General features: G+C 41.1%; 2 protein-coding genes across 4 annotated transcripts in view; one reads left to right on the top strand and one right to left on the bottom strand.

Moving 5' to 3' along the window:
- The window catches only part of LOC138962356 (PAX3- and PAX7-binding protein 1-like), a 31,224-nt gene extending 27,485 nt beyond the window's left edge, over positions 1 to 3,739 (top strand). For both annotated transcript variants that reach the window (XM_070334147.1, XM_070334148.1), the window contains exons 18-19: positions 84 to 238; positions 666 to 3,739. In XM_070334147.1, the coding sequence (XP_070190248.1) occupies positions 84 to 238; positions 666 to 768 (258 nt within the window). In that variant the 3' untranslated portion in view covers positions 769 to 3,739. The remainder of the gene's footprint in view (positions 1 to 83; positions 239 to 665) is intronic.
- On the bottom strand, positions 2,072 to 21,990 carry LOC138962362 (deformed epidermal autoregulatory factor 1 homolog). Of its 2 annotated transcripts, none has more exons than XM_070334158.1 (7): positions 21,357 to 21,990; positions 18,557 to 18,777; positions 16,847 to 16,988; positions 11,697 to 11,813; positions 9,201 to 9,355; positions 7,881 to 8,012; positions 2,072 to 6,524 (listed from the first exon to the last, which is right to left on the bottom strand). In XM_070334158.1, exons 1-7 carry the CDS (start codon positions 21,790 to 21,792, stop codon positions 6,264 to 6,266), a joined length of 1,464 nt encoding a protein of 487 aa, XP_070190259.1. In that variant the 5' UTR covers positions 21,793 to 21,990; the 3' UTR covers positions 2,072 to 6,263. The 2 variants fall into 2 exon arrangements, with proteins under 2 accessions (XP_070190259.1, XP_070190258.1); XM_070334157.1 differs by having other exon boundaries at positions 11,697 to 11,828.
- Positions 21,991 to 22,034: the final 44 nt, after the last annotated feature.

Below are 22,034 nucleotides of genomic sequence, written 5' to 3' on the forward strand. Positions count from 1 at the left end.
CTGAAAAATATTCCCTTCTGTATTTTGTTTACATATCAAATCTACAATAAATTATTTCACCAAATTATTTTATACTGTTACAGATCATCTCCACATTCCCTAAGATCTGGTTTGCCGACCTGGAGGGCGAGAAGACCTTGACACAACTGGAGAATCTCTGTCGCTTTCTCTCCAAAGCTGCCGAGCTGATACACAAGTCCACATGTAGGCTCTCGGACTCTGAGAGACAGGAGGGCAGGTGTGTAGTTAAAGGGAGAGCGAGTTTCTGTGCTTGCGTGTGAGCAAAGAAATGGGGGTAGGGGGCAAGCGTTTGCGGTCGCCTTCCCCTGATCTACACCCACAAAATGTACTGGGAGTGGAGAAAATGATCAAGCAAGGAAAGGCAGAACACACTTTATTCTTTTTCCTTAAATTTGAGGAAGGTGAGAGATAGGTGCGTGTGATGAGGGTGTGGATTATTGGCAAATGCTGTTTGTTCGTAAAGGAGATTACAGGACATTTTCTGCAAATGTCTTCATTGCGGCTTTTGACACTGTGGTGTTGTCATGTTTATTGTCATTTTCTACTTTGTGCTTATTTACTTGCTATTGTTCACAGTTGAAGTCCGTGTGCTTCTGTGTTTGATACTTATTAATACTTCACTTTTCTGCTGTCTTTTCCCACAGGTTGCTGATCAAACAGATGAGCAAACAGCTGGTGACGATACACGCCATGGACCATGCAGTAGGTCTCTCCAACCAGTACAGCTTCAAGATCAACGCAAGCTAGCTCTCAGTGCCACAGACTCAAGATCAACGCAAGCTAGCTCTCAGTGCCACAGGCTCAAGATCAACTCAAGCTAGCTGCCACAGGCTCAAGATCAACCCAAGCTAGCTGCCACAGGCTCAAGATCAACTTGAGCTAGCTGCCACAGGCTCAAGATCAACCCAAGCTAGCTGCCACAGGCCGTCTTCAGGCTAGTTACAGGGAGGTTTCCCATCCTTTGGGAGCTTCACCTTCTGTCAATGACCAGTGGTGTGATCAGTAATTGACTTGTCCTGATGCAGAGTTTATTATTTGCACCATTGGCAATAATGTGCTGAAAATATAGAGCGATGCCTCTGCAAGTGCAAAAGTAGAAGCAGTGACTCTCTAATCTCCAAAGAACTGATGGATTGTTCCAAAGCAAGTTGTTACCTAACTGTCAATTGAGCTTCACCTGTGAATGTCGGACTTGGTTCATGGGACAAGCATGGATACTTGAAACAGAACTGGGCATCAGGAGGCCCAAGTACCAATTGCGCATATTTTGGAATGTTAGCTACTTCCCAGTGAAAATAGTTGGTCAGATAAGCTGGTCCGTGAATCATGACAAAAAAATGTGTTGAATCATCTTTGTTAAGGGCAGGGTGGGGTAATTGTTTTTACATTTTATTTTGTTAGTGCTCATCTATCTTTTTTCAGGGCATACATATGCTCCCTCATACTAGGAACCTGTTATGTGGCTGCACAAGTGTATGCACTGTTGCTGCTTAAAAGAAAGACACATCATCTTCCATGTCATTTACACAGGATATTTCCCTAGTAAGATTGTGCAAAAAGTCTGGCATTATGTTTGAGTGTTATGAAAGGCTTGCTTTTCATAAAAGTGAGTATGTCTGTATTCGGTAATTGTAGCTGACATTAAATGCAGCCATTTTGTTACTGTGTTACTATTTTTATCATGATCGAGTTAGAAAATGCATTGGTAAAGTGAGACTATATTTTTAATCTGAATGAAGGTTCCATAGATGTTAAGTATTGATAATTCAAACATGTCAATGTGAATGTAAATGTCGTACACATTCAAACTCAACATGTTGACAAATAAATGTATTTGTGAGAAGTCTAACAATTTGTTGTCAAAACGCTGAAGTGTATGAAGTTTTGTGTCTGTGATTAATAGTCTATTTCTGTGTTGACTTATTTACAGAGTATGAATGTTAGCTTTTCATTTATAGGTTAATCAAATTGGATCACTTGCAGTTGTCACAAAAATGCGAAATGGACCTAATGCAGACAGGCACCCAAATCACAACACTTCAGCCCAGACTTTTGTCACCAGTGAATGTTATTGAACACAGTTTGTGTTTAAGTGATACCCTTTCACAAACATAACAAAACTAACAGTAGGGAATAACAGAGGCACACACTGTGAAGGAATTGGGCAGTAAATAAAGAGGAAATTAAAATAAATGAACAGCAAATACATCCAAATTCACAAATCCCACTGTATTTCTTGAACAAAATTGGTAAGCCAAAACTAAGACCAAAATTGAACTGCAAGTGAGCAAAATTACACAGAAATTTAAAGCCAGTAGCTTATTATCTTTAGTTCAACCTGTGTTTTACACAACATTGGAGGAATGAAAATGCATACTTCATCCTTATAAGCATCTTTTTTAACACACAGTTGCTGCATGCGTTTCCTCCCACACATAAATACTATTTGATTCATAACTAGCTGATAGCTAGATGGCAAAAATGGCAATTTTCACTAATATACTGTCATTCAAGAGCAGTTTTGTAAACAGCTTACAAGTTAATAAGAGAAAAATTGCCTGCAAAATGAAGTTTTACAAAGAGTATGTTAACCATTCAGGCAGGCAGCAAAAGCGCTGGTATTGAGGGCAACCACACAGATGAAATTTCTACTATGCCTGTCCCAGGAGAGTGACATTTCTACACCAAAGCCAATGCTAATGCCAATGAATGCTAAATCTTGCAATATTGCCATTATTGGTACATGTTACATTTAATGACACCAAGTTAACAGAACCCTGAAGCATGCACATTCATTCTAGTTACACACAGGTCTGCCTACCGTTACGGAATTTCCGTATTTGTCCCGGAAATCAATAAATTTTATCAAGTGTTGGAAAATACGGATGTTCGAAATGCGTCCCGGAAACTCAAAAAAATTCCAAACAGGCTCACAACAGAGTGAGCGAGAGAGATTGCCTTCAGCTACTAGGTATACTGCCCTGCCTTTGATCTGGCCGCACACACAGATTTCCACTCTGTTAAACTCGGTCACTGACCCCACTAGGTACTGCCCTGCCTTTGATCTGGCCGCACACACAGATTTCCACTCTGTTAAACTCGGTCACTGACCCCGATGCAGGAAGTGTTTCCTCTCTCAGATATGACAGGGGAACCACCTCTCATGGCAAAAACTGGGTCATTGACCCCTGGGAAGAAGGTCGTGTCTTTTAACAAGGCCACCCAGCTATCACAATGCCTTTGATCATTGCCGAGCAGCTTTTTGTAGCTAATAGTAATACTCATGCGCGTCAACTTCTTGCAAGAAGAAAAGGTCGAAGAAAAAATGGCGTCAATGTTCCAACACTTGCCAATGGTCATGCTGTCAATCCTCACCATTCCACACTCTTCAGCACACTGCGAGAGGATTTTCTCGGTGGTCCGCAAGAACAAGACAGATTTTAGAGGCAGCATGGCAAAAGACACTCTCGAAGCACTTGTTGTCGCCAAGTTGAGACCCGGTGAAGCTCTGGATAGAGTTTACACCAACAAGGAGCTCAAAGACATGAAGAGTGCCTATTACAGGTCCCTTCAGGCCAGCTCCAAATGAATGCAGTGACACCACCAAACCTTGTACAAAATGTAAATATTGTAAGTTTGAATTTCATTTTTTCAGTGACATTTACAGTGACAATGTTCAAGTTTGGCAAGATGATTTGAAGGCAATGTTAGGGTAAAATGACACCAGATTGCACCAATTGTGTCCTTTTGGCCAAACATTTTTTCCGGGGGGGCATGCCCCCGGACCCCCCTAGCCAGCTCGCTTGCGCTTCGCGCAACCTCGACTTTTGCGCTTTGCGCAAAATCGACTTATCTTCAACAGAACTTTGTCCCTGGTAGGCAGACCTGCTAGTATATTCATACAATTCAACCCAAACCTGAAACTGTCACAGAATATGCAAACTTTCTCTTGGTATGTTCAAGGAAGTAACATGCAGGTGTATATTTATGAAATACCAATATTTGCTGTTAATTATACTCTTCTAAAAAACAGTTAAGGACCGGTCATGACATGTATACTGTGGTAACTAGTACACTCTACTATCTTTAAAAATTTGCTAAAAATTAAAGGTCAAATTATTTAATTTACACTGACTGTATTTACAAATTAGTTGCCTTTTTGTAGAAATCACTAATAAAAGACTGCAACTGCAAGTGTTACCCCAGAATTTTTTGTGTCAGTTTCATGCTAAACATGTGGAAAGATTATGCTTTTTGTGTGAAAACGGGGTGGTTTTAATTAAAAGTACAGAATACAGAATCTTTAATTGCCCAAGGTTGAGAATTTGTGTAAATCTGGCGCAAAACATGCCAAGGTAAAAACTTGTGATGCCTGTTCTAGAACATGGTCCTGGCCATGACCAGCACTCACAAGGTTGTGCTTAATAGCTGGCACACTGTTGCAGTGCGCTTCCACAACAAAAACTAATACATTTTCTTGACCTGTCCTTAACTTTTTGTTTTGTTTTACTTTTAAGCGTATAGATATCTATTTGTGATTGTTCATATTTCTCTCGCACACGGATGCTGCTGTCATCCCACCACTAGCACTTAAACCGTTTTTGAAACATACATGCATTCTCTCTCTCTCTCTCTCTCTCTTTCCCACACACAGACTAACAGAGGCACACAAACCTGCACAATTTATCAAGCCACACACACATCTTGCCCTCAAGTCATGCTTTCAATTTCATCTGCTGACTAGTGTCTCAAAAATGTGACTTCTGTTACAGTGAAATTGAAATTGAAACCAAAGAAATACATAAATCTGTTAGAAAAGCAAAAGAAACATGGAACATGAGAAATCAGCAAGCATACAAAATAAATAAATGTGTAACTTTGAAACTGTTAGCGTTCGGCAGATTGCAAAGAATGGTGCCTGCCAGGTGTGACAGCGGAGATCACAAAGGCAGCACAGAGTGAAATAGTCTGCTTCTTGATGCCCTTCGAAATCAGAATTGACAAACTCCAGACTTTTATTGGCTGTGGAAGCACTGCACCACTTCGAAACGATGCAGCAAAATTGTGGCCACTGACGATACCGATACATGCACAGCCGAGCGGTGACCTTTTAATTTCTACTGCTGATATGTTGAAGTCACCGAGACAAACTTCGTGCTTTGAATTCACTTTCACTTCCTCCGGAGACATGAACTATGATGAAAAAAAAGTAAAAGACGTGACGCCATCAATCACGTTATGACGTCTTTTCAAACTTTGTTTGGCTTCTGACGTCAGAGATTTTATTGCAAAAGAGAGCTCAGAGGGTCAAGAAAAGACGTCTTGGTTTTTTTTTCAGCGATATGGTATCTTTATAACATATTTTGGAAGGAAAAGGTCATCCTATCAACTGCATAACATGAAAATTGGAGCTCATGTTTCACTGTGACAACATCATCGCTTGTCTCCAACAATCAGCGGCATGTGTTTACCTCACGTTCAAAGGGCCACATCTCTCCAACAGCCAATAAAACCCTACAATTATTTCAGAACATTCTGTCATATGCAAACACTTTCCACAGATACAAACAGAAACCTGCAGGCCACAGGACACACACTGCGCTCTGATGTTAACTGAAGCCTAATGAGTAATTGCACCTCATGTTAACTGCAGCCTATTTACACAACCTCATGATGTTAACTGCACCTCATGTGGTGAACTGCAGCCTAATTACACAACCTCATATATTAGGTTTCAGCACTTGTAGCTCAGCCTGTTCATTTCTGTGCCACTGCCAGGTCCAACAAACCTGAGGCAGGATTTCACAAGTGACGATGTAACACTTCCTTGATCCTTTCCACTGAGGATTGGATCATACAATCCCAGGTGTGTCCACTTCAGATAAGCTCTAGGAAAAGAATTTTGAGTGCTTCAAGTTTTAAAGCACCAGAACAGGAGGGGAAAACTGTCAGTGTCAATGCCAACAGCCTCCATGCAACAATTTCTGACATTACCTCTCACTTCTGTAGTGTAACAATCACAGATCCACACCATCCAGGACACAAGCACTAGACAGGTTTTCTACAGAAAACCTGAGTTATACATCACCAAAGACCAGTCTTTGAAGAATTCAGCAAACAAGGTAAGCTCAAAGTTCTTTTCGCTTCACTGAAATACTCGCGGACCAAACGTGGCAGGACAATTGCCAATCATGGCCTACACTCCAGACTACACACAAGTAAAACAAACCAAACAACAACCGTCATTTTTCTTTGTCCGAGTCTTCTTCTACCACCCCAGTGTCCATGATGGTGGTGATGGTCGGTTGAGCGCCAGTATTGTTCCAGGTCACATTGTACGTGACCTTGTCGTCGGATATCACAGTAACAGAGTCCATCTTTTCCTGCATTTCTGCTCGAGCCTGCGCCAAAGCCTGCTGTACAGCTATCTCCTTCTGGGCCTTGTGTTCCATCATCACCCGCGACAGGTTCAGTTGGGCTTCTATTCGAGAAGCGCCAAGAGCCTTTAGAAAAAATAGAACAATTTCATCAACACGTATCCACATTCTCTCCCCCTGCCCCCACAACTTCTCAGAATATCATTCCAAGATATACATTCCATCTTAAAAACTCATGAGTACATTGTGTATTCTGCATGTTATTTCTTTTGCTTTCAAACCACTGTGGGGGCGGGGATGTAGCTCAGTCGGTAGCGCGCTGGATTTGTATCCAGTTGGCCGCTGTCAGCGTGAGTTCGTCTCCACGTTCGGCGAGAGATTTATTTCTCAGAGTCCACTTTGTGTGCAGACTCTCCTCGGTGTCCGAACACCCCCGTGTGTACACGCAAGCACAAGACCAAGTGCGCACGAAAAAATCCTGTAATCCATGTCAAAGTTTGGTGGGTTATAGAAACACGAAAATACCCAGCATGCTTCCTCCGAAAACGGCGTATGGCTGCCTAAATGGCAGGGTAAAAAACGGTCATACACGTAAAATTCCACTCGTGCAAAAAACACGAGTGTACGTGGGAGTTTCAGCCCACGAACGCAGAAGAAGAAGAAGAAGAAACCACTGTGGAATGCTAAACCGCATAGCACACCTGCACAAACACTTGCATTGCCAATCAAAAACTGTTTAACAAGTCAATCATAAAGAGAGGATGTGTCAATGTCATTACATTGAAACAAATGTAGGACTTGTCACTCTTTGATTTGAAGGGCCTTAGTGATCAGCAAAATTTAAAGATGTACTCGAAGCAAGGAGGATATACTTCTTCTTCTTCTGCGTTCGTGGGCTGAAACTCCCATGTACACTCGTGTTTTTTTGCACAAGTGGAATGACCGTTTTTTACCCCGCCATTTAGGCAGCCATATGCCTTTTTCGGAGGAAGCATGCTGGGTATTTTCGTGTTTCTATAACCCACCGAACTCTGACATGGATTACAGGATCTTTTTCGTGCGCACTTGGTCTTGTGCTTGCGTGTACACACGGGGGTGTTCGGACACCGAGGAGAGTCTGCACACAAAGTGGACTCTGAGAAATAAATCTCTCGCCGAACGTGGGGACGAACTCACACTGACAGCAGCCAACTGGATACAAATCCAGCTCGCTACCGACTGAGCTACATCCCCGCCCTGGAGGATATACTAATAGCAATTCATATTTGCATGATGGTGGTGATGGTCGGTTGAGCGCCAGTATTGTTCCAGGTCACATTGTACGTGACCATGTCATGTTTGCTCCAATATTCAACTCAGATCAGATCCAAATCATGCATAGCACACAAAAATAAATCCAAAACTTCTGATGCAGAAACCCGTCCAGGCATTATTGACCTGTGAAAAAAAGTACATGCAGTAAGATTCTCTTCTCTGTCTCACCTCGTTCTTTTCTTTTTCACATATCTGTCTGGTCTGTTGAACCACCGACTCTTTGGATATAAGAGTTTGCTGCTTCACTTGTTCGATCATGATCTTTAGTTGCTGGACTTGTTGGAGTAAATTGTTGGCCATCTGCAAACAACACTCAAGTTACTGAGCATAACATCTCATACCATCACAAGACTGTTTTGTTATGACGTACAGCTTCAAGACAAGGACCACAAATTTACCCAGAGCCTTTTTATTCCAGTAGCATCATACTCTTATATGAAACTCCTCCTTTTTACATTTAGTCAAGTTTTGACTAAATGTTTTAACATAGAGGGGGGGAATCGAGACGAGGGTCGTGGTGTATGTGTGTGTGTGTGTGTGTGTAGAGCGATTCAGAGTAAACTACTGGACCGATCTGTATGAAATTTTTCATGAGAGTTCCTGGGTATGATATCCCCAGACGTTTTTTTCATTTTTTCGATAAATGTCTTTGATGACGTCATATCCGGCATTTTGTAAAAGTTAAGGCGGCACTGTCACACCCTCATTTTTCAATAAAATTGATTGAAATTTTGGCAAAGCAATTTTCGACGAAGGCCGGACTTTGTTATTGCATTTTAGCTTGGAGGCTTAAAAATTAATTAATGACTTTGGTCATTAAAAATCTGAAAATTGTAATTAAAATTATTTTTTTATAAAACGATCCAAAATTACGTTTATCGTATTCTTCATCATTTTCTGATTCCAAAAACATATAATTATGTTATATTCGGATTAAAAACAAGCTCTGAAAATTAAAAATATCAAAATTATGATTAAAAATTAATTTCAGAAATCGATTTAAAAACAATTCCATCTTATTCCTTGTCCGTTCCTGATTCCAAAAACATATAGATATGATATGTTTGGATTAAAAACACGTTCAGAGAGTTAAAAAGAATAGAGATATAGAAAAGCGGGCTATCCTCCTCAGCGCAACCGCGCTTTTCTGGATTGTTAATTTCACTGCCTTTGCCACGAGCGGTGGACAGACAATGCTACGAGTGTACGGTCTTGCGGAAAAAATGCAATGCGTTCAGTTTCATTCTGTGAGTTCGACTGAGCTTGACTAAATGTTGTATTTTCGCCTTACGCGACTTGTTAAAATGTAAGATTGTAAAAATAGCCCTCCAAGTTCCAACCGATTGAAGACTGAACTCTCCCTTTCTTACTAAAGCTGTATCTTTCATACCTCATGACGAAGTCAGTGACAGGATGCCAAAAAATGTGAAGAAGAATTTACCCAAACGGGTTTCTGTTGTGTTTTTATTCTAATTTTATCTTTCATACCTCTTCGAGGTGCCACCACTGCTTCTGTTCCATAACATCCATGGAGACCACAGACACAGCTTTGGAGACCATGGCCTGCTGCGGTTGCTGATGCTGCTGCTGGATGGTCTGAAGCTGGCCGTGAGTCAAACCAATTGGCGTCATCACCACAGCGTCTGAAAAAGTCAACAGTTACATTCAGTGCAACTGGAGGTCATGCAGATGGGTTGTCATTCTCCAATCCAAAGCAGGGCCATTTTGTGACAATTTAAAATTTCAGTCGATTTTGTGCTCATAATATTAAAATATATGTCAAGTAATGAGTATTCTCTTGATATCTATATATATATACGACTAGTGTCTGTCTGTCTGTCTGTTCGCGATGCACGGCCAAAGTTCTCGGTGGATCTTTTTCAAATTTGGACACCGTATTCAGCTACACCCCGGACACAACCTCATCGATGAGATATTTCAACACGTGCTCTCAGCGCACAGCGCTGTGCGCGCTGAACCGATTTTTTTGTTTGTTGTTTTTTTGTTGGGATCCACTACCAGTAACTCTTCCTTATCTTCTCCAGTGTTTTCAGCCGCGATTATCTCCCTTCCTCCGTGTGGCGTCAATCCATATTCCCGTTACTACGTTACTATTTTTAGAAGGTCACTGCACGTTACTATTTTTAGAAGGTCTCCAGTGTTTTGCGCGTTTATCTCCTTTCCTTCGTGCGCCGGCAAAGCCGGCGTACCCGGCAAAGCCGGGTCCCAGGCGCAGCCTGGTATTCGGCTCTACTTCTTCCCGACGAAGCCGGTACCCGGCGAAGCGGGTAATCATCTAGTCTGACATATATTCGTACTCAAGTTAATCAATGATTCAAAAATGTTAGATACAAAATCTACGACTAAAGTTTTTCTTAAAAATATCAATTGCATAACACAGTGTCCACTATATATCACTTGTTAGAGGGTGACCTAGATACTCTTAGAACCTGGACCAGATGTGTGTGTCTGTCTGCCCACTTCGTGCAATCGACAAAATACTGCCCATTTTGCAAAAAATGCGTAAAGGATTCCAAAAATTCCCCATTTAGCGACAATCGGCAGGGAGTCTGTACATTTTTGTGTCACCAAAACATTGTGTTTCCATTACTTTAGCTCCATAATATGGTTTGTATGGTCAGAGTTGGTCTATGTGGTCTATGTCGAGCATAACTTCGAAAATGCACGAAAACTATCTACTTATCAATTATTGTGTACAGTATTTGAGGATTACAAGACGCACCGTTTTATAAGCCGCACCCCCGACTTTTAACAACAAAATTGGGACGAGCCACATATAGGCCGCGTCACTATATTAGCCGCCGTCGAAAAAAATATAATCAGATCGTGTCAATCAATCAAAACAACCAGGCAAACGAAAGTACGGTATTTGGCGAAATCGGCTCCGAGAATAAACAAGTGAAACAAAGAAGAAAAGTGAAAAAGTTTGAAGAAAAATATCACACACACAATTTGTAACCAACACACACATGTAGTCCCGCCCGGAATAAGCTTTTTTGGGATGATTTAGGACTTTTGCGCACATTTCGAGCAGACGAAAACACAACATGGCGGCTCTCGCTCCTCGAACTATCGCGAGACACAAAAAAAAGAAATCTCGCGCGCGCGAGATCCTGATACATCCGGTGTTTCTCTGTACGCTATCTTGTCACGACGACTTGTTGACAAACGAAGATTCGCGAAAGAAAGAGAAAAGTGCCGAGTCTTGAGTAGAGAGCTAATAAAGTACCGGTAATCGCTAATCGAGCGAAATGAAAATCCGCGGCGACTTCCATTAGGTGAATGCTATTCAAGTTTAGGTAACGTTTTAGCCGCATCTTTTTATAAGCCGCAATGCGATTTTTTTTTTTAAAAAGTCGCGGCTTGTAGTCCGTCAAATACGTTAATCTATCTATTTAAACGTCTACTTGTCATTTGAGAGGCATTTGAGAACTTTAAAACCCAAATTTGGCAGCCAAATTCACGAAATTGGCAAGTTTTAGAAGCCTGAATGCATTTTTGGCAAAATACTGCGGATTTCGCAAAATAGAAAATGACAAATGGAAAAAATTGTTTTCCATTTTGACAATTCGGCACAATATATATATATATCAACAAAACTATGCAGCATTAATACCTGTGTATATGTTACTGCCAAAGCAGCCAAGGAGACATAAATATTCACATGAATGTTGCCACTTTTGGGGATCCTGTTTTCATTCTTTTTTTGTCTTGGAGTATTTTGTTAACAGGTTACCCATGGTATAGATCAGCTCTCATTTCAGTGTCCTTTCTTTAGGCAGTCATGAATAAAGGTAAATTGAAGCACATCATTTTTACACAGCAATCCTTTGGTAAGTCAGGAGAGGAAATAAAGGGTAGCACTGTAACGTGTGGCAGCTCGCTTTTCCCAGTGAGAAGGCAGCCCGAATTTCTATGAGGGTAACCTGACAGGACTATATGAAATCTTATCCTTATCCTTACCACTGGTAACAAGGTTGCCCTGGGCATCTGTGGCCACAATCTGGACTGTCTCCCCACTCTCTGCATTTTGGACGGTCAGCTGACGAGGACTGCTGACCGACAGGCTGGTGCCCGCCACTGAAACATCAAACACTGAAACATGGCGAAGTCAATCATCAAATGTTCTCACAATGGGTCACAAAACATGAAAAAAGACATAAACGAGAAAGAAAAAAAGTGAACCACTTAGCCCTGATTTCCCCTTCCTTCCCTAGAAAGAATTAGAGTGGAAATCAAATTCTGCTTTATCACATTCCTGTCATAGATTCCCTTCTTACGCAACTTATTCAATACATTCAGCATTGTCCATATATCTACAGTTGCCACACAGAAATCATGATCATGAGTGGCCCCACTGATACTTCCCACTGTAACTGTAACGGAAGCGCTTTATCTATATATATATATACGACTTGTGTCTGTCTGTCTCTGTGTGTGTGTGTGTGTGTGTGTGTGTGTGTGTGTGTGTGTGTGTTTGTGATGCACGGCCAAAGTTCTCGATGGATCTGCTTCAAATTTGGTGGGCATATTCAGGTAGACCCCGGACACAACCTGGTCGATGAGAATTTTCTACACGTGCTCTCAGCGCACAGCGCTGAACCGAGTTTGGTTTTTCTGTTCATCTTCCCAGATCCATTCCCAGTAACTCTTCCTTATCTTCTTCAGTGTTTTGCGTTCATCTCCCTTCCTTCGTGTGGCATCAATCCATATTTTTAGAAGGTCACTGTCCACAACGCTCAATCCATATTCCCGTTACTATTTTTAGAAGTTTTCCTTCGTGTGGCGTCAATCACGTACGGTGCGCCACTCACCCGGCTAAGCCGGGTACCCGGCGCAGCCGAGTATTCGGCTCTACTTCTTCCCGGCAAAGCGGGTATTCATCTAGTATATAATACACTAGAGGAATACCCGGCTTTGCCAGGGTGAATCGCGAGACAGAGACAGACAGCATGGCGGTTCACCACAATCACCTTTGAAGGCGAAGTCCTGTCAAACGGGATTGAGAATTTTAGAGCTTATTTCTTAGCCCTATATTATCTGTTATGGCTTCTCAAATGCCAGAACATACAGACAGACAAAAGCCGCCAGACCCCATCACAAACAGAACTCTACAATCCACAGGTGTTGCCTCCACACACACACACACACACACACACACACATAGACACAGACACAGAAGCCGTATATATCTATCTATATATATAAATATATAGAGATAGATGACAGTGGATTTTTCGATAAATAGATTCGACCTTTGCACTTCTACAGTGAGGACAACTTATGGGTACATGCAAGGAAAGCCCACAATTTCTAAGGCGAACAACTCTGCAGAGTCTGCTGTGAAGGGCGACGGTAGTCTCCCTGTCACACTCGACCCCCTTTGAATGAACTTAGGTCCCTCCCAGGTGGAATGGGAACAGCACGAAAATGATTCAGTGGCCTGAACATTTCATGTCGAGTCCCATCGCTGTCGACGACGCCAAATGTAACCGAGTGCCAAAACACCACAATCACCTTTGAAGGCGAAGTCCACTCAAACGGGATTGAGAATAACTGTTATGGCTTCTCGAAGGAAGGCCTGAACATACAGACACACCAAAGCCGCTAGACCACATCACAAACAGAACTCTACAATCCACAGGTGTTGCCCACACACACACACACACAGAGAAGCCGTATATATATATGTATATCTATATCTATAAATATATAGAGATAGATGACAGTGTATTTTTCGCGTGGCTATAAATTGATTCGACCTTTTCACTTTTACAGTAAGGACAACTTACGGGTGCAATCGTGACATTCTAAAACAAGAAGAGCAAAGGCTCGATCGAGTCACTTTCGCAGTTCTGAATATTATATGAGGCATCAGATGGACAGGAAGAAATTGCTATTCACAACACAATGCATACCTGAAGCATACCTGTGACCTTGAAAAAGGTCAAAGGTCACCAAAGGTCAAAGGTCACCAAAGCAGACGTCAAAGTGTAGAGGTCACTGGGAGTCACGTTCACATAAAATTTGAGCCCGGTCACTTTTATAGTTTCCGAGAAAAGCCCAACGTTAAGTTGTGTGTTGCCGAACAGAAAAGGCTAGTTATCTCCCTTGTTTTTCTGATAACGTTCGTAAAAGGCTACAGATGTAAATACTTTGATGTAAAGAATAATCCTACAAAGTTTCAATCACATCCGATGAACTTTGTCAAAGATATAAAATGTCTAATTTTTCCTTTGACGCTGACCTGTGACCTTGAAAAAGGTCAAAGGTCAACGAAACCATCGTTAAAGTGTAGAGGTCATTGGAGGTCACGACTAAACAAAATATGAGCCCGATCGCTTTGATAGTTTCCGAGAAAAGTCCAACGTTAAGGTGGTGTCTACGGACGGCCGGCCGGCCGGCCGTCCGGACAGACTAACACTGACCGATTACATAGAGTCACTTTTTCTCAAGTGACTCAAATAGTAACGTAGAAACGGGAATATGGATTGAAGCCACACGAAGGAAGGGAGATAAACGCAAAACACTGGAGAAGATAAGGAAGAGTTACTGGGAATGGATCCAGAGAAAAACCAAAATCGGAGAGCACGTGTTGAAATATCTCATCGATGAGGTTGTGTCCGGGGTGTAGCTGAATACGGTCTCCAAATTTGAATCAAAACTTGACTAAATATAAAAAGATCCACCGAGAACTTTGGCTTGGCATCGCGGACACACACACACACACACACACACACACACACGTCGTATATATATATATATAGATGTATGTGCATGTATTATCATTATTAATTATTACAGTTGAAATGAGAGCAGCTGAAGCAACAACACCCAACCTACAATAAAAAAAATGCTCTATTCAAGAAATCTGACTGTCAAGCACTTACACCCACAAAAGATGTCTTTGGAATGGATTATTTTCTGAGTGAAGTGCAATAAGTTTACATTTATAAACAATAGGCAAAACCAAATGCTTGATGCAAGTATACATCATATTACATCTACATCCATGACTCACCTTGGATTAAAATCCCAGATGTTGCCTATGAGAAAAACAACTGGCACCTAATCTCCCTGTTGCTTTGAATGTAAAACCCCTGTCTGATTACAATTAAAATAGAAAGAATCTTATTTTTTCATTTCTTATTGATGGCCGCAGGAGAGGTGACATGTCTCGTTTTGTTACCATTCTCACGAGATCAGTTAGAGGTTTTTTTTTTCTCTCTCTCTCTCTGTATGTATGTCTTTGTCTGTGTCTCCCTCTGAGTCTCTCCGCTTCTGTCTTTCTATGTCTGTCTCTGTCTATGTGTGTGTGTGTGTCTCTCTCTCTCTCTCTCTCTCTCTCTCTCTCTCATCCGACTCCTGGCACACAGGTCAAAGCAGAGGTTAACTTGAGTGCACGTGTACCTAGCAGGAGGGGGGTCATTCGGGTCAGAAGTGGGGTAAGGCACTTTGGTCTTCAGTCTTTGGGTTATAGCTTTCAGTGGAGAAGATGCCAACATGAAATTGCACTATGCTCTACTATCTATTGTCCTTGTCGATTGGACACGAAGAAGGGAAGCTACAATCGCCCCAGGCCATATATATATACTCTTTGTTTCCTGAGCCTGGACCATTGAGACGATTACCTCATAGATCTGTTCATTCTTCAGTTTGTCGGTGTCAAAAGTTATACCCCCATTCCACACAACCGTTCTTTGTCCCGTTCCCGTACCAACCAAGGAATGCTGCCACAACAATGGAACGCTGCGCAAACGGCCGTTTTTTGGCATCTTTCAGCAGCGTCTGACCATAGTGGCAGCCGTCCTTGGTCGGTAAGGGAACGGGACCTAGAACGGATGTGTGGAATGCGGGTATGACAACTCAGTGTGTGAGAGCGCTACCGTTGCGTTACCGTTGTTTTAAGTTCCTTTAACGATCCAAGCGTTCCGTTACCGATGGGTTGAGGTTCCATTACCGTTCATTCTGATCGGGAGGGGAACGGCTAAAAATTTGAACATGCAGCCCAAACTCAGCCGTCCCTACCGTTCAAAGCAGTTCCGTTAACGATCAGTTACGTTCATTGCGGTTCTGTCCCGATCCCTCCCGTGCCCGCACCGTTCCTTGGTCGGTACGGGAACGGGACCTAGAACGGTTGTGTGGAAAGGGGGTACAAGACTCGACCACTTGGCTTATGGTGGAGACAGCTGGAAGATCTCTAGTTATAATTGAAGAGGAGTAGTCTTTCTTTTATAAAATGTGTACTCTGCCTTGCAGATTACAAATTTGTGCTGTCGGGGCTGGGTAAAGGGAGTGCAGGGTAAGGGGGTGTGGGGGTGGGGGCGGGGTTGGGGGGTGAGTAAGCGAGGGGTAAGAGAGACGAAAGAGAAAACTAGACAGGGAAAAATCACTGCCTGAAGTATTCAATAAAACCACACACACAAAAAGAAATTACCACGTACATATGCAGGGTTTCAATTCATATTTTTGCAAAGTATCTGCACAAGCATGTGTGCCTCTGTGAGTATGTTCGTGGCTGCTTTCATGGGGTGCCTGTATCCTCAGGAATTTGAGGATTTCTTTTATCTCTCTTTTTCTGACACCGTTGATTGAACGTCATTTTTACAGGATAGGACAGTTTTTTTCCTTTCAGTTGTTGTAGTAGTTTGACCTTATTGTTTTAGGACAAGTAGAGCTCGTTCACCAGTAGCAAAGACTCACTCAGTCCGTCAGTGTGCCTGAGTGTGTGTGATGGGGGGGGTGGGGGGGTGGGGGCTCTCCCGTGACCGGCCACCTGCAATGTACGGACAGGTTTGCACTGGCACAAGGGTGTCCGTTCATGAGAGGGACTGCTGTAACAGCAAAACTAGTGTGAAACATAAGTAATCAATTTATCCACTTGATTATATTCACAACAGGGACCTATCACTCTTCTTTGCATGTTTTTATGCCTACGGATTTCCAAATACTCTGCAACACATGTAACCCAAATTCAACATGTGCCCGTACAATACCGCTTCTTTTATGGAAACATTGCTTCGGCCATGTTGATTTTAATCAACCAATTTTCTTGTCTATACTGAACACAGCTACAACTCTAATCCACCTCAAAAATGTGTCGCCATGCATACCATCTTTGGAAATGGTGACAGGTGTTACAACTGGAGATTTTGCAGATCCTGTTCTCATCTTTTTCGGTGATGACAGAGATCCCTCATTTTCCGAGTCCTTCTTTCTGCGCTTGTAAGGCACAAACAGTCGCACTGGGCCAGTCTAAAGAAGAAAGAGAATGTGTCGAACCATTACCTTGCTAGCTGTCTGCAAACAAGCCATCATGACATTCTGTAGAAAAGACAGAATGTATTTAATGAAAACTTCTTACAAGTAGCAAGCTGACAAAATAACAGTAAGTCACCTCAGCACAGTTTGTGGATTCATGTGTTCACTTTGGTATTAAAAGTAAGACAGTCTCTATTTACTGCAATTTTATGTTCACCGCTCCATTCCATAAAATGAGCAGTTATCCAGGTTATATAATATTAATTTACTATAACATTTAAAACTATAACAATTGACATCAGCATCATTACAACTATCAGACTTTTTTTCACAAATTTATACAAAAGAAAGGTGTTTTTCTTCAGGAGAAATTACTTTGTTTCTGATTCTTTTAAATTGGCTCACAACTTCATGTGTATACAAAAAACAAAAAAAACAAAAAACAAAAAAAAAAGCAATTTATAACTGAAAGAAAAGGTTGCGGAGCACTTACTTTTTGAGCAGAGGCAACAGTAAGAACTAATAAACAAGTAAAGTAACTTAAACAAAACGTAACAACAAATAAATTTTAAATTTAACAACTCCACCAATGCACCAAAAATCAAAAGGTTGTAACTACCAAAAACAAGAAAACATTCAAACTGCTTTTGATCTTACCAGCACAATATCAAAATATAATCAAATTGTTACTGTAGTATAGCTCCAAAAGTTTGAATCTGAAGCTAATATTAATAACAAATAAGAACATTACTTCAAGTTCAAAGAAACAAATCTGACTCCTGATTAATTAATTATTTGAATAATGATTGCAGTTGATGTTCTTAATCTTAGTGTTAGGGCAAGAGCAACAATGCTCTTTCAACGTTAAAACAGTATTTACGCAGAGGCAAAAATTATGAGACTTCTGAGTGTCATTGACTACAGTCTTCATGAATGTCAATGTATAGTGGCGTGATGAAACTATGCAATTACTGCGCTCTATAATGGGAAGATAATGTCAACTTTACAGCTTATCTTTCCATCTGATCTATATCAGTATATATATTATACCATTTTTTTTTTAAACACTTCATTTTGTCTTTCCAATGAATAACATTTGCTCTAGATTGTCTGATCAAATGCTAACCAAACTGCTCATTAAAAATTGAAAAAAATTAAAATTCCATTTTGGTTTATCATTATCAAACCACACACTATATATTGGTACAAGTACAAACACAGTCACACGACACACAGTCAAACCTGCTTTGAGAAAATGAATCATGCTGTCTGACTTCAATATGGACTGACTAATCAAAAATACCAGGAAAAATTTGCCAGGGGCATGATAAATGAAGGCCATTTTCTTTCATTATTCATGCTAGTAAGTTTTTGCACATTAACATAAGAACAATTTCACTCACATTTCAAACTGATAAAACTGTTAAAATTAATGACATACACCAACACGAACCTCTACTCCAGAACGTAAAGTGGAGACGACCAGAAAATGTATTCTCAAAGCAGGTTGTACTGTACCAACTCCCAACAAACAGTAAAAATCAGAAAAGGGTGAGACTAACAATGTTACTAACAACAGCGTCATCATCACAGCAGGCCGCACAGGTGCAAGAGGTGGCATGAGGGTGCAAGATACCGTCCTCAATTAAACATTGCAACGTGCGACCACCGTAGCGAATGCTTCGCTTCCAGTCTTTGCTGCTGGCGCGACCGGCCAAGGCTTCAAACTCATTGGGCGTGTACCACTGGCCATCTACACTTTTGATGCACTTGCCTCGCCCACCTTGAAAAAAAGAAAATTATACAAATGTATTTAGACATCTGATCTTTTGTAACAACTCTTCATTCATGAACTTTTAATTGCCTGTCTGTGTGCCGTGCTTGGCGAAAAAAACAACAAGTCGCGTAAGGCGAAAATACAATATTTAGTCAAGTAGCTGCCATTTTTCAGCAAGACCGTATACTCGTAGCATCGTCAGTCCACCGCTCATGGCAAAGGCAGTGAAATTGACAAGAAGAGCGGGGTAGTAGTTGCGCTAAGAAGGATAGCACGCTTTTCTGTACCTCTCTTTGTTTTAACTTTCTGAGCGTGTTTTGAATCCAAACATATCATATCTATATGTTTTTGGAATCAGGAACCGACAAGGAATAAGATGAAAGTGTTTTTAAATTGATTTGGACAATTTAATTTTGATAATAATTTTTATATATTTAATTTTCAGAGCTTGTTTGTAATCCGAATATAACATATTTATATGTTTTTGGAATCAGCAAATGATGGAGAATAAGATAAACGTAAATTTGGATCGTTTTATAAATTTTTATTTTTTTTTACAATTTTCAGATTTTTAATGACCAAAGTCATTAATTAATTTTTAAGCCACCAAGCTGAAATGCAATACCGAACCCCGGGCTTCGTCGAAGATTACTTGACCAAAATTTCAACCAATTTGGTTGAAAAATGAGGGCGTGACAGTGCCGCCTCAACTTTCACGAAAAGCCGGATATGACGTCATCAAAGACATTTATCACAAAAATGAAAAAAACGTATGGGCATATCAATCCCAGGAACTCTCATGTCAAATTTCATAAAGATCGGTCCAGTAGTTTGGTCTGAATCGCTCTACACGCACGCACGCACACACACACACACACACACACACACATACACCACGACCCTCGTTTCGATTCCCCCTCGATGTTAAAATATTTAGTCAAAACTTGACTAAATATAAAAACAGAATTCAGTCACTAAAATTTGAAACAATAAAAAAAAAAAAGGAAGAACAATTTTTCAGGCAATAAATCCTGGTTAGGATTGGTGCTGACCAAAAAACATCTGTTCCTATTTCATGTTACTGTTATTTCAAACCTATAAATAATAAAATCCCCAGATTCAAAGTATAATGCATATATAATAAGATTAAGAAAAAATATATATCACTGGATCTAGGTAACCGTAACTGATACCAGGGGTGTTATGCATGGATGGCGTGTAAACATTTTGGCTGCGTGTAAACAGTGTGCCGCCTATGGCGAGGTACACGGTATGCACGAGTGGCGACAACAAGCTTGTACCGCCGAAACTGGCAATTAAATTTAGAGGTCCGGAGGTCGTGTAAATGATTTAGTCGCGGACTGCAGCAAACAGGATGGCCACTTTCATGGTTTTCCATCATCGAAATCGATGAGTTTTTCGCCGTCATTGCGTTTTTCGAGACAGAACACAATCGTTCGAAGAGCTTGACGAAAAAAAAGAAGTTTTTGCTAGATTCATTTTCCTCGTCATTTTAGTTTGCAACCGACGCCGATGATAAGCGAAGAAATCAAACATTCGTTTCAGCACAAAGTAGCACTCTGACCCATGTTTCACAGGTGCCATCTTGACTTTCAGCATTTACGCGACAGGCACCCTCTTGCTTGTTTAATATATATAATTATCTGTTTTACCACCATTTCTTTACGCTCTCAGTCTCCAAATAGTCGAACTGGGCACGCGAGGGAGCGAGAGGATGTTATCAAATGCCCCTTGCACATGTGCATATATTATGAAGGAATTCCTCGTTATAAAAATAGATTGACTGGTGACCTTGCTTTTGGCGACGACTTGCAAGTCGCCAGGTGAGGCGCACCCGTGCATACCGACTCAGCGCCTGCGGTAGGCGTCACTTTGCAAGTCATGACTTCGCTGTATACGGCGTGTACTTTACACTCCATCCGTGCATAACACACCTGGTGTTTCTTTCTGCATGCAGACATTGCTAAATTTTGCCTACTCCGGATTATTTGTTGATTATTGAATTCCAGATTTGACTCTTTTTGAGTTGTTTGGTTGATTTGGGCCTAATTTTGAGTGCCCATCACCCAGCTGACCCATTGTAAAATAAATCTTCAATTCAAAATGTTTGCCATTTATGTTACAATTGTTACATGCACATCTAAGCGCAAAGCAAATGTGAATAAAAAGTTTAAAACTGCATGGGTTCATAGTAAATAATATTACTATTAATAATACTAATTGAACAACATGGAGTACACAAAATTATGCAATATTTTGGGAGCCAAGTTTATTAATTCATGTTTAATCAATACATAATTTATTCTGGAAGAAAATCACTCACACTGACATTGATAAATGATACGCCCATTTCATACTAATAGTTGGTAATTCACATGACCACGGCTTACTAATACTAGTAATAGGATTACGACTACGAGCCTGCAAAGTTCACCAAGATTTGACTCGAACTACTGTTAATAACTTAATTTATTGGGAAAAATGTTTTCAACTATAGTGGGTAAGCTTACTGAAAGTGAAACAGGTGATTTGAGGGAGATAATAAAGAAAGTTAAAATGCACACCTGAGCCAAATTTTGCTTTGTGCAGTTCACCGTTTGTATTTTTGCACCGAATTGGCAACACGGACGCATGAACCGAATCGTCCCATGTGTACCTAAATCCTTTCTCCTTGCTGAGTGGGGTGGCTGGGGTTGGAGGGGGGAGGGGGGTTGTTGGAGTTTTTAGGCCCGCTTCAAGTTGAGCGATAGACTGGTCATGAATGACAATGTGCGTGGTCTTTAGCCCGCCAACCGTAGCTTCCTGGTATTGTTCTGCAGAGATAAGTCCTTGGGAAGTAGCAACATAAACGTGTTCTGCAGCGATTGCATCTTGAGGTGCTGTTTCAACAACAGTAGCAGCCACGGTTGAAGCAGCCGAATCACATTCGGCAGGTTGTTCCTCCACGAAGGCGGAATCGTCACCGTTCGGAATCTCCTCGGAAATATCGACTTCAGACATGTCGGAGATCGTAGATCACATAAAACAAAATCTTTTCAATGAAGAAACCAGAAATTACTACCAGGAGTCACATAAACATTGTGTGAGTCGCAGAGAGCACTTTTTCAGCGTTCAAAGCATTTAAACACACATTTTGGTGGTAGTTTCTCAAATACAATAACATTGACGAAGATTTCCGTTCTTTGACGAAAGATGGCGGAAAATCGAACGAAGTTTGTATTAACCTCTAACCAAATTGCATT

Source organism: Littorina saxatilis, linkage group LG3 (assembly GCF_037325665.1).
Source record: "Littorina saxatilis isolate snail1 linkage group LG3, US_GU_Lsax_2.0, whole genome shotgun sequence".
NCBI classification, from domain to species: domain Eukaryota; kingdom Metazoa; phylum Mollusca; class Gastropoda; order Littorinimorpha; family Littorinidae; genus Littorina; species Littorina saxatilis.